We start from the raw sequence: 12,497 nt of genomic DNA, 5'->3' as shown, positions 1-12,497 counted from the left end.
AGTGCTTCAAGACTGTCAAAGCATTTAGCTACAGTGGATCCTAAAATTTAACCAGGCACTTATTTAGCTAGTATTTGTTTCAGGATTGAGTGTGGATTAAGAACCACAAAGTTTCTGTGAAACTAAAAGGCAATCTTGTCAGGTAAACCTTTTTGTTCCATCTTTTTTATTATGAAGTAAATACTACATAAGATATACACTGCTTGCAAAATTCTTAGACATATTACTGAAAAATATGAAGCAAAGTATGTGTAGAGCGTACTGATGTTAACGAAATAATTGCTTCATCCTTGTCACTCAACTTGACATATTAGTTAAATCATAGATAATGTTGTTGAACTCACCAAGATGTTCTTGCAAGTATACACAATTTCTCCGAAAGAATACAACTCTAGCTTCAAGACTAACCGTTTGGTGGGATTCTTTCCTATATACTGATTCTCCAACTTCTTCCACATATCTGCTGCTCAGGCTTCTTCAATCGTATCATATGCCACATCATTTGCTAACATCAATTGCACTTATTGCATTCGAGTTGGTCTTCCCCCACACGGCATCTTCTATTTTTCCGGTTTCGTGCCCAAAATCTCTTCAAGACCATGTTGAATCAGTAATTCATGCATCTGAACTTTCCAAAGACTGGGGTTCTCTTTCTTCTGTCAAACTTCTGGACCATGTACTTTCCATCTTTAGTAGTTGCCGCAAATAAAACAGATAAAACACACGCACAATACAAGACGGTTTGGCAAATTGCCTACATCCACGAGTGAAAAACGACTATCTTTACTTCAAAACTTTGGTTACACACCTTTTCTCTTCTCACAAACTCAACTCACTTTCTCTCTCTACAATTATCTTGTTCTCTCTCTCTATACTTTTCTCTCCTCAACCTCACCTGTATTTACAGAGTCTTCAAACCCCATTCCTCGTTCAACAAGAATTCCCCAACTTGTCTACAAGGAGTTACCATATCAATCACAAATCGTTCTCACATTTTCAGTCTTCCAAATTAGAATAGGAAACCATTCCCGCACTTGTATCAGGCATTATGGATTGGTCGACATAACTTGGGCCAGTGCAGTTCCTTAACTACAATGTTCACCCCAGTTGGACAAGTCCATCTTCTCTAGAACATTGCATACATATTAAATTCGAGCCACAAAACTCATCATGAAGTGGGTGCTAGCCCGATTAAGAGACTATTGTACTTTGCTTCGAAATAGTGGATCGTTTCGCTCAATATTATGAAAGTCTCTGAGGTCTTCATCTCGGTTGGTCAGATCTCTTGGAGCAAGTTTCATCTATTCACCCCCCCTCTAGCTGTTTTTAAACTGCTATTCCACCACCATTCCACATAGCACAACTCATACCGAGGATGTAACCCAGGGTTTGAGTGAACCACGTATATCTTGTGTTGATTGTGTGTGATTTTTTTTTCTTTGTGATTGCTTGTGTGTGTTTTTCTCCTTGGAAATCGTTGTTTTATTACATTCCGGCGCAACAAGGAAATGGGATTACCATTCATGTTGCTATCACAAATCTAATGGTTGGTAGCTTGCTCTTGTCTACAACCTTGGCCGAAACCATTTCAGAGATTATCAAGGTGTATCCTAAGGGGATTTTACAATCGAAAAAATGACTATACCCCAGACCTTTTTCCCAAATATCAACACCATACTTGTATCCATCTTTATTCCCATCAAGAACATGTACCCAAGTTTTGTTAACATTTTGACAAAAACACATTCAGGGAACAATGTATCTTCAACACTGCGAGGTACACTCCTAAAACAGTTGGTCCTAGTATTATTATACCAGCCTGCAGGTTGACACTGAAAATCATCACAAAATATATAATACACACTTATGCATAGAACTCTCAGTGATACAATTACAAACACTTGGCAGATGTTTTAATCTTTAAATGAAAATGGACCTTGCTTCTACTTTGAAAACAATTGCATTCTAGGACCACTCAAAAAGAAAACTAATGGCAATGCAATAAATGCAGGCAAATTTTTTGTAAAATTTGAATGTTTTAGACAATAATATTGCTAGTTTTTAATATGTTAATTCAAATACCTGTACATTTTAGTATCTCAACTTAAATTGCTACTTTGCCTTGAACTTGGTTTGCTGCTGTTGCACCACCAGTATTGAAACTGGTTGACTAGTATCTGGGGATGCAAGTAGGTCTCCGATTGCCCCAAGCTCTGGCAACTCAGTCCACTCTAACAGGCCTGATAGCACCGGTGAATCCAATCTGTGTCGCCGCCCCACCATGATCAGGTCGCAAATTTCCTCCATGGTACGGATTACCAGAGCCGTCCCCGGTCCATCTCGCACCTTCTCCTCTCTATACATTACATTACCTCTAGGTGAACTTTGCAGCCTTATGTCCTTCAAATTCTCTGCGTCAAGCATGGTCTCCCAGTTGTCCTCACCCATATTCACCTCAGCCACTAACCGCATGACTGTCAAGTGAACAGCTGGGGATTGCGCCATCCGTTTGGCATAAGCCAATGCTTCACGATCATCATCACCTCCCAAGAAGAGTACAGCCACACGATACAGCGGCGAAACTGGCGTGGTGCGCTGTATTTTGCGACGGTCGACAAGAATGCCAACTGAACAAGGGGCCAACTCCATGACCTGATGGTTGATTGACCTCAAGGTATTGTTGTCGACAATCATTTTGCCTTGAGAATTCCATTTTCTATGAAATGGAAGTATTACAAGCGACGTCAACTTGTCAAAGGCTAGTGTACAAATGTCGTAGTGCATGAACTTTGGCATTGATATTGCAGTGAAGGCTTGCACATGGACCAATCCTAAGAATTGATTCTCATAGTAATTGAAAATGTCAATGATCTGCCGTGAACGAGAGACAGCGGATATCTTTTGGCCGAATTTGTGGTTGATTAAGACTGGGGTGGCTCGGCCTTTGAGCTCCATGAGGTGGAGTACATGGACATGCAGAGGACTTTCTCTGGTAGGATTGGAAACTTCAAGGAGCTTAATGGCTGCCAGGGCCTCGTCTTGTCTATGGATACAGACAAATATTCGCATTTCGGCATTGACTGGTGACTGTAGAATATTTCTTTTCTGATAGCCTATATATATTCTTGAAAAGTCGTAGAGATGTCTCACAAGCCATGGTACGATCAGTGCTGCTAGTAAGACTATAAGAGTAACAATGGAGAAAGCTTCTCGATTTATTGTCTGTGCTTCAATTTGAGAGAGAGAGAGAGAGAGAGTTATTAGTCTAGTTGAATAAGATGATAACTTTTTGTTAATTGAAGGATAAATATGAATAATATGTTGATGCTAAATAGAAATTTCTAATGCATCAATTGCAATTCTTTTCAGCCTTAATGGCCTGAAAATAAGCACTTGCATTGACAACCTCATGAATGCTAAACTGTACAAGTAAATGAACAAACTTATTTGCAAACTAGTTCAAACTGAGTGGATGTTGATTCATTATTATTATTTTTTTCATCTACCGAACTGAACATGATGAAATTTAGTTGAAGGTATATATAGATGATGAAAAGCATTTAATTCACACTTAGTACTATATCAGGACATTTTTTTCCTTGGTTGATACGCCGCCCCGCCCCCCCCCCTCCCAAAAGCATCAGGTCTAAGGAAGAGTTGATCCCTAGACCTGATGCTCAATGGGGCACCATGGCCAAGTGACTTGACCACCTAAGGCGACCCTTGGAGTTATATCAGGACATGCTATAAGCTCTAGTTGGTTTATACCATACATTCATTTATTTCTCTGATTGGATCATTAGTTAAAAGCTAAACTTTGCATTGTGTTGGGACATTTTATTGAAGATTGCTTCTTAAGGATTGTTAAGTACCTGATTTTGTGTGAGGCTGAGAAGCCCGGCCATCTCGACAATGCCTTGAGAACTCAGGATGAGTGAGAGAGTAGTTGCATCTTTGAGAGGCATTTTCCATGTCAACGAAGGAAGAAAAATTCCTATAAAATTAATTATGGTACCAACGGCGCAGACGGTCAATAACATTTTCATGACAAACAGGTTAATTACAGAATGAAAATTGGTTTTCATGCCGCATAAGGTCATAAGCACCGGCGTAAAGAAGCCCGTGACAAAGGTGTCAAACCTTTCTTCCAGTGTGGATCCTAGAGGAGGTCCGACAGGAATGGCCAGGCCGAGTATCAAAGGACCGACATGGTACATCTGAGCCCCTAAGAAGTCACTGATTATGGCCGAGAGGAGAACCCCACAAGAAATGAAGGTGATGTACAATTCGTCCACTGGCTTCCCTTCCGGTGTCTGTCGAATGATCCATAGAAACACTGGGCGCAGGAAGAACACAATGGAAATGATGAAAATTAGGAACAGAGCTAGGGTGAGTCCCCCGGTCACAAGCGACCCTACTAACGCTGAAACTCTAGTATAGTTGAGTGGAGTATGGATTGCTAAACTGAGTAACTCCCTGATCAATGCTGTAGCTAAAGCAAGGCGGCCGAGCTCAGAGTTTATGATTTTCAGGTCATTGAGGAGGCAAGCAATGACAGGAAATGGGCTAAAGGTTTGTGTTAATATAACGTTGTTGATGGTTGGTATGACACTGAAGTCAGTATAGGTCAGCTTTGATGAAAAGAAAATGCCTGCAAGTATGGGAATTATGACCGATGATAATGCCAAAGTCCAGACCTTTTTACCAGTTCTCATCATCATGCTTGGTTCCATCTTCACTCCTATGAGGAACATGAATAAAATGTAGCCAGTTTTAGCTACCAGGTCCAGATAAACAGTTGAAAGTACGGGGAAGAATGTCTCGTTAAATCCCGGAATTGATCCCAGAAAACTCTCTCCTAGTATTATACCAGCCTGCAGTTTGAAATCAAAATCATCACAAAGTATGCAAATGTTAATTAATGATTAGTAGCGACACAGAACACACACACTTTTTGTAGAATACGGTTCAATCCTCAATTGGAAGCTGATCATCACTGTGTGCAGCATATATCTGTTCTACCCATAAAATGCATACATGTAGTGTATTACTTTGCAATATGGGTGTTCTTTGTTATACTGTATTTTTAATATAAAAACTTCTACCGTAGAATTCTCTTGGTCGTGTTATATATATTTGTGACAAAATGCATGCAGAGTATCAAAACCGTGAACGTTTATAGAAGAAAGGGAGAGAAGAATACAAGGATCTCGGAGACGGTCCGGGACACATTGAAGCGTTTCAACACCATGTGCGTAGATTGAGTGACGATGAAAATCATCGCCAATTGCAAGTGAAGCTCGGGCAAAGCGTAAGTGTTAAAGCTTCTATTTTTTGGTAGGTTGAATATGCCCGGTGAATGGAGCGGCAAAATTTCAGCTACACAGTAGTCCTTGTTGGGGCCGGGCATTGTTTTTGTCTGATCTTCTTCTATGGGTGGACTCATCTCGCTCTAATATTTTACAGCGATGGAAATCTTAGGGAATTGAAATTAATCCCGAAGAATATATATATATATATATATATATATATGCAGAAAATTAAACAGTTCTTTAAGAAAATAAAGAAAAAGGAAGAGAATTATGAAGAAGATGTTGAATTTGGAGTTGGGTGAAGCATGGAAGCTAAATATGATCAACCGCAAAAACTACTAACTATTATTGTTTAGTCCAGCGAAGAAGCAACTATATATACTGACAGACGTGTGTAATGTTTCTTGTCCAAAACCAGAAAAAGTGAAAAATATTGTTTTTCAGTTGGTTAGATGTAAGTTATTAGCTATATTTTAGAAATATTTCTGATTTTTCTATGTTTCAAAAGTTTTGGTATAAATTATGCTGACCTTGTCTGAAATTTTGTCAAATGACATTCAGCTACAGCCGATTGATACTTATTGCTTATTGCCCTTATCTTTTAATAAGACATATTAAAGGCCTTAACTCTATGCAATCTACTACTACCAGCATATCATTTATATGAAAAGAAATTAATATTGGAAAGAAAAGGATTTGAATAATGTACAATTTTTTATTTTTTATATTTTTTTTTCGATATTTTGAGCTCAAAAGATCTTGGGTGGGTTTTGTGCCTTGTCACTTCTTAATTTTATACACGTCCAAAATTTTGTCACAGATATTAGAGACAATTTATTTTTTTTCTTTGTTTTTTAATTCAAGTGAAAAAGTAATTTGTTCTCCCTTAATCCTCTGTCATATTGTGTCCGCTCGCCTATGTTCCCTTCTCAAAACTTAAAATCCAAAAATCGTCTTTGTCTATTTTAGTTAACCTCCTTTATTAGTGCCTTTTATTTTATAAACATTTAATATTGCCTTTTATTAGTCCCTTTTATGGGTTTTAGCTGTTTCAACTTTCAACTTGTCAGAGTTTAATAGTGCCTTTTATTTTATGCACATTTATATACCCAAAAAAATTTTAAATTAAATTTGAGGTTTCCAACAAATATAATGTCGTGACTCATGAGAATTTGATATGTTATTCAATTATGAACGTTTCCGATATACCAACTCAAATGATGATGTGATTTTAATATCTCTAACATTTGTGAAACAAAATTTTGGACGTGTGTAAGATTAAGAAGTAAATATCTTTGATATATCTACTATAATCAAGAGTTATGAATGAAAGTATGATCATTTTTCGAATTGAAATGAAAATGCTATATAAAAAACAATGTTGTACTCCACAAAAGAGGGTGGATCATTGAATTAGGAAAATGTTAGAATCTTCATCAAATTAAGATGAATATATAAACAGTTAATAGTTTGGAATTCTGTCAAAAAAAAAAAAAAAAAAAAAGAAATTTTATACTTTATGTTATTGAAAATTGATAAAGATCGCTAAAGTTGATCCATGTTCATAATTTAAAAAGTAATTTATTAATTATTTGTTTATTTTTAGGAACAGCAAAGGCCAAAATGAATATATAAATTTGCTACCGAGTCTTGGAAAATTTGGATGGTACTTTGGATGTGTTGATGATGTGTGATTATTTTGGGATGGTAAAACAAATTTGTTGAGAAGGGAAAAACTTACAAGAAGATGGCCCAAAATTGTGGCCCGATCTACAAGCTAGCTTTCTAGCTAGAAATCTCAGGCTATCAAAACCCAATCCATACATCAACAGGCCCAGCCAAAATAAAAGTCAATCTTCCCCATTTTCATAACAGACGAACCCTACCTAGGTCAACCAGAGCATCATTCTTCTGCAAATGAAGAGGTTGATTGTTAGCCAAGATGAACGAGGGAAGGTCCCATTTCGAGAGTGTGGGCAAGGGATAACAATCTATACTTGGGGAGTGATTCCAAGTCACCTGATCTTCCCTGAGCATGGAGATACAAAGCAAAGAACATGTGTTGCCAGAAGGATGTTGTTCTGCAGTGAAGATGTGGGTCGATATAGCATTGGCCCTGTCCGCAAATGGACCAATCTGCAACCAATTGTCATACCAGAAGGATGTTGATCGACCATTGCCTATGTGGTGTTTGACAATTTGTCTAGCCAAAGCATCTTCCACGTCCAGGCCTAGGAAGCACGTTGAGGTATGTTAACTATCCAGAAACTTTTTTCCTTGCGTAAGTTGCAATGGATCCATTCAACACAGAGATTCTTATAAGTGTGCTTGAGAATAGAGGCACCAAGTATGCTATTCATGTTGTTGATGATCTTCTTTGGCGGAGCAAATAGCCCTGTCCAAAACTGAAGGATGCCCAAAAGATTTGATTTGATTAATTGTAATCTCGCAGCATAAGAAAGGGTTTTAAAATATTGTCCACAAGCACTTGATAGTCATTTGCTTTCAGGCCTTTAGAGATAAGAAGTAACCCCAGGTACTTGTGTGTGTTTTACTCCTCTCGTTGTTTTATTCGATTCCGACCCAACAAGGAAATGGGCTTACCGTTCACGTTGCAATCACAAATCTAATGGTTGGTACCATGCTCTTGTCCGCAACCTTGGCCAAAACCATTTCAGAGATGATCAAGGTGTATCCTAAGGGGATTACAATCGAAAAAATGGCTATAGCCCAGGCCTTATCTCCATATTTCAACACCATTCTTGTATCCATATTTACTCCCATCAAGAACATGTACCCAAGTTTCGTTAACATTTTGACAAGAACCCCTCCTTCTTCAGGGCACAATGCATCTTCAACACTGGGAGGTGTACTCCTAAAACAGTTGGTCCTAGTATTATACCAGCCTGCAGGTTGACACCGAAAATCATCACAAAATATATAATAAAATCATAGAACAATCACAAACACTTAGCGGATTTTTCAATCTTTAAATGAAAATGTACCTTGCTTCTTGTTTGAAAACAATGGCATTCTAGGACCACTCAAAAAGAAAACTAATGGCAATGCAATAAATGCAGGCAATTTTTTGTAAAATTTGATGTGACCATATTTTTTATATTTTAAAACATAACTAAATTAATGTGTGATGTTTTAGACAATAATACTGCTAGAATTTATATATTTTAATTCAAATACCTGTACATTTTAGCATCTCAACTTAAATAGCTACTTTGTTTTGAACTTGGTGTGCTGCTGTTGCACCACCAAGATTGAAACTGGTTGACTAGTATCTTGGGATGCAAGTAGGTCTCCGATTGCCCCAAGCTCCGGCAACTCAGTCCACTCTAACAGGCCTGATAGCACCGGTGAATCCAATCTGTGTTGCTGCCCCACCATGATCAGGTCGTAAATTTTGTCCATGGTATGGATTATCAGAGCCGTGTCCAGTCCATCTTTCACCTTCTCCTCTCTATACATTACATTACCTCTAGGTGAACTTTGCAGTCTTATTTCCTTCAAATTCTCTGAGTCAAGCATAGTCTCCCCGTTGTCCTCACCCGTATTCTCCTCAGCTACTAACCGCAGAACTGTCAAGTGAACAGCTGGGGATTGCGCCATCCGATTGGCATAAGCCAGTGCTTCACGATCATCATTACCTCCCAAAAAGAGTACAGCCACATGATACAATGGTGAAACTGGCGTGGTGCGCTGTATTTTGCGACGGTCGACAAGAATGCCGACTGAACAAGGGGCCAACTCTATGACCTGATGGTTGATAGACCTCAAGGTATTGTTGTTGACAATCATTTTACCTTGAGAATTCCATTTCCTATGAAATGGAAGTATTACAAGCGACGTCAACTTGTCAAAGGCTAGTGAACAAATGTTGTAGTGCATGAACTTTGGCGTTGATATTGCAGTGAAGGCTTGCACATTGACCAACCCTAAGTATTGAATCTTGTAGTAATTGAAAATGTCAATGATCTGCCGTGAGCGAGAGGTGGCGGATATCTTTTGGCCAAATTTGTGGTTGATTAAGAGTGGGGTGGCTTGGCCTTTGAGCTCCATGAGGTGGAGTACATGGACTAGCAGAGGACTTTCTCGGGAAGGATTGGTAACTTCAAGGAGCTTAATGGCTGCCAAGGCCTCGTCTTGTCTATGGACACAGACAAATATTCGTAGCTCGGCATTGTCTGGTGACTGTAGAATATTTCTTTTCTGATAGCCTATATATATTCTTGAATAGTTGTAGAGATGTCTCACAAGACACGGTACAATCAGTGCTGTTAGTATGACTACAAGAGTAACAATGGAGAAAGCTTTTCGATTTATTGTCTGTGCTCCAATTTGAGAGAGAGAGAGAGAGTTATTAGTCTAGTTGAATAAGATGATGACATTTTGTTAATTGAAGGATAAATATTGATGATACGTTGATGTACTAAATAGAAATTTCTAACGCATCAATTGCAATTCTTTTCAGCCTCATGGCCTGAAAATAAGCACTTACATTGACCACCTCATGAATGCTAACTTGTACAAGTAAATGAACAAATTTATTTGCAAAGTAGTTCAAACTGAGTGGAAGTCGATTGATTTTTCTTTTTTTCATTTACCATGAAGAAATTTAATTGAAGGCATATATAGATCATGAAAAGCATTTAATTCACACTTAGTATTATATAAGGACATTTTCCCCCTAAGTTGATACTCACACACCTCCCACAAGGAATTGTTTAAACCTTAAAGCTGATGCTTCATGAGGCACATAGTTGGTTTATACCATAAATTCATTTATTTATCTGATTGGATCATTATTTTAAAGCTAAACTTTGCATTGTGTTGGGACATTTTATTGAAGACTGCTTCTTAAGAATTGTTAAGTACCTGATTTTGCGTGAAGATGAGAAGCCCGGCCATCTCGACAATGCCTTGAGTACTCAGGATGAGTGCAAGTGTAGTTGCATCTTTGAGAGGCACTTTCCACTTCAATGAAGTAAGAAAAATCCCTATAAAGTTAATTAGAGTACCAGCGACGCAGACGCACAATACCATTTTCATGTCTTCCAGGTTAGTTACAGAATGAAAATTTGTTCTCATGCCGCAGAACGTCATAAGCACCAGCGTAAAGAAAGCCCGTGACGAAGGTGTCAAACCTCTCTTCCAGTGTGGATCCTAGAGGGGTCCGACAGGAAAGGCCAGGCTGAGTATCAAAGGACCGACATGGTACATCTGAGCCCCTAAGAAGTCACTGATTATGGCCGAGAGGAGAACCCCGCAAGAAATGAAAGCGATGCACAATTCGTCCACTGGCTTCCCTTCTGGTGTCTGTCGAATGATCCATAGAAACACTGGGTGCAGGATGAACACGATGGTAAAGATGAAAATTAGAAACAGAGCTAGGGTGAGTGCCCCGGTCACAAACGACCTGCCTTCTGTTGAAACTCTTTTATAGTTGAGTGGAGTATGGATTGCTAAACTGAGTAATCCCTGATCAACGCTGTAGCTAAAGCAAGACGGCCGAGGTCAGAGTTTATGATTTTCAGGTCATTGAGGAGGCAAGCAATGACAGGAAATGGGCTAAAGGTTTGTGTTAATATAATGTATTTGATGGTTGGTGCCACAGTGAAGCTGATATAGTTCAGCTTTGAAGAAAAGACCATGGCCGCAAATATGGGAAGTACGACCGATACAAATTCCAAAGTCCAGAATTTTTTACCAGTTCTCAACGTCATGCTTGGTTCCATCTTCACTCCTATGAGGAACATGAATAAAATGTAGCCACTTTTTGCTACCAGGTCCAGATAAACAAATGGAATTGCGGGGAAGAATGTGCGTCTAAATCCCGGTATCGAATAGTTTCTCCTAGTATTTTTCCAGTCTGCAGATTGAAATCAAAATCATCAGAGAGTATGCAAATGTTAGTTAATGATCAGTAGCAACACACACCCCCTCACACACACTTCTTGTAGAATTTGAAGGATAATATTTTTGATCATCAATGTGTACTGTGTACATCAATTGCCTTACCTACCCAAAAAAATGCATGCATGTAAAAACTTCCATCATAGAATGGATTAAATCATTGTCTTGAACATGTCATATGTATCTGTGACAAAATGCAAGCAGAATATCAAAACAGTGAAACAGAACATTTATGGAAGACAGGGAGAGAAAAATACAAGGATATCGGAGACGGTCCGGGACACATTGAAGCGTTTAAACAGCATGTGTGTAGATTGAGTGAGGATGAATATTATTGCCAATTGCATGTGAAGCGTGGGCAAAGCATAAGTTTGAAAGCTTCTATATTTTGGTATGTTCCATATGCCCGGTGAATGGAGCGGTATAAGTTCAGGTACGCAGGAGTCCTCGTCGGGGCCGGGCATTATTTTTGTCTGATCTTCTTCCATGGATGAACTCTTCTAGCTCTAATCTTTTATGTCGATCGAAAACCTTAGGAATTGAAATTTATCCGAAAGAAAAATATATATACAGAAAATTAAACATTTACTAATTAAAAAAGAAAAAGAAAAAAGTAGAGTATTGTGAAGAAGATGTAGTTAAATAATTTTCTTTATTAATTTATTTATTTTTACCCAAAGAAGATGTTAAATATTGTCCATCACAAAACTGTTAACAACTATGAGGTGTAAAACGTTTCTTGTCCAAAACATCACTTGCTATTGTTGCTCTGTTCCTTCAATGAAGTGAGTCCTATAATAGTATAATGTGTTCTAGACCAACAAATGTTGGCCCTGCTATTGTGGATATACTTATCTCCCTTGTAGGGGCTTAATTGTCATTTCCATTTTTATTCTTTTATTTTTGGATATATATGTAGGAAGCTAGGAGTTAGATCATCTTTTACACCATTACTGGCTATAGCATGTATGAGTTAAACTAGTCATAACAAATAAATAAACAAGCAAAATTAACAAATAAAACAAAATACAACATAAGTTTTTTCATAGACTAAAATGATACATAGTTCACAAGTACCCAACTTAAGAAGAATGTGACACCAACGTATCATTTTAGTCTATGAAAAAACTTATGTTGTATTTTGTTTTATTTGTTAATTTTGCTTGTTTATTTATTTGTTATCACTAGTTTAACTCGATCTAACTATATATATATGGGTCGGTTGCAGTTAAGATTCCAATTAATAAAGATCAGAACTCT

General features: G+C 38.0%; 2 protein-coding genes across 2 annotated transcripts; both read right to left on the bottom strand.

Annotated features, from left to right (window-relative positions):
- Window positions 1–2,068: 2,068 nt before the first annotated feature.
- Window positions 2,069–8,345, bottom strand: LOC132269851 (cation/H(+) antiporter 4-like). Its single transcript, XM_059771086.1, has 6 exons — window positions 8,318–8,345; window positions 7,953–8,218; window positions 7,332–7,448; window positions 5,204–5,452; window positions 3,873–4,874; window positions 2,069–3,285 (listed from the first exon to the last, which is right to left on the bottom strand). Exons 1-6 carry the CDS (start codon window positions 8,343–8,345, stop codon window positions 2,113–2,115), a joined length of 2,835 nt encoding a protein of 944 aa, XP_059627069.1. The 3' UTR covers window positions 2,069–2,112.
- A 195-nt stretch (window positions 8,346–8,540) lies between these two features.
- On the bottom strand, window positions 8,541–10,975 carry LOC132269850 (cation/H(+) antiporter 3-like). The gene is made up of 4 exons (XM_059771085.1): window positions 10,793–10,975; window positions 10,536–10,640; window positions 10,200–10,298; window positions 8,541–9,515 (listed from the first exon to the last, which is right to left on the bottom strand). The coding sequence occupies exons 1-4, from the start codon at window positions 10,973–10,975 to the stop codon at window positions 8,541–8,543; spliced, it is 1,362 nt and encodes a 453-aa protein (XP_059627068.1).
- Window positions 10,976–12,497: the final 1,522 nt, after the last annotated feature.

Source organism: Cornus florida, unplaced genomic scaffold (genome assembly GCF_030987335.1).
Source record: "Cornus florida cultivar Cherokee Brave unplaced genomic scaffold, ASM3098733v1 CherokeeBrave_3.0.0_Hap2_Chr08, whole genome shotgun sequence".
In the NCBI taxonomy this organism is placed as follows: Eukaryota; Viridiplantae; Streptophyta; class Magnoliopsida; order Cornales; family Cornaceae; genus Cornus; species Cornus florida.
Note: the sequence above shows the minus strand (reverse complement) of the source record. Positions and strands in the feature narration are given on the sequence as shown.

Bases quoted from the DNA above. Each gene is read 5' to 3' on its own strand.
- LOC132269850 (XM_059771085.1), bottom strand. From the start codon at position 10,975: ATGGTCTTTTCTTCAAAGCTGAACTATATCAGCTTCACTGTGGCACCA. The intron at 10,641-10,792 runs GTTTAGCAATCC...ATCATTCGACAG, and splicing joins CGTTGATCAGGGATTACTCA to ACACCAGAAGGGAAGCCAGT. The intron at 10,299-10,535 runs GTCGGTCCTTTG...ACTTCATTGAAG, and splicing joins TAGGGGCTCAGATGTACCAT to TGGAAAGTGCCTCTCAAAGA.
- LOC132269851 (XM_059771086.1), bottom strand. From the start codon at position 8,345: ATGCCATTGTTTTCAAACAAGAAGCAAG. The intron at 8,219-8,317 runs GTACATTTTCAT...GTCAACCTGCAG, and splicing joins GTTTTCAAACAAGAAGCAAG to GCTGGTATAATACTAGGACC. The intron at 7,449-7,952 runs GTACCAACCATT...AATTGGTTGCAG, and splicing joins AGGTTGCGGACAAGAGCATG to ATTGGTCCATTTGCGGACAG.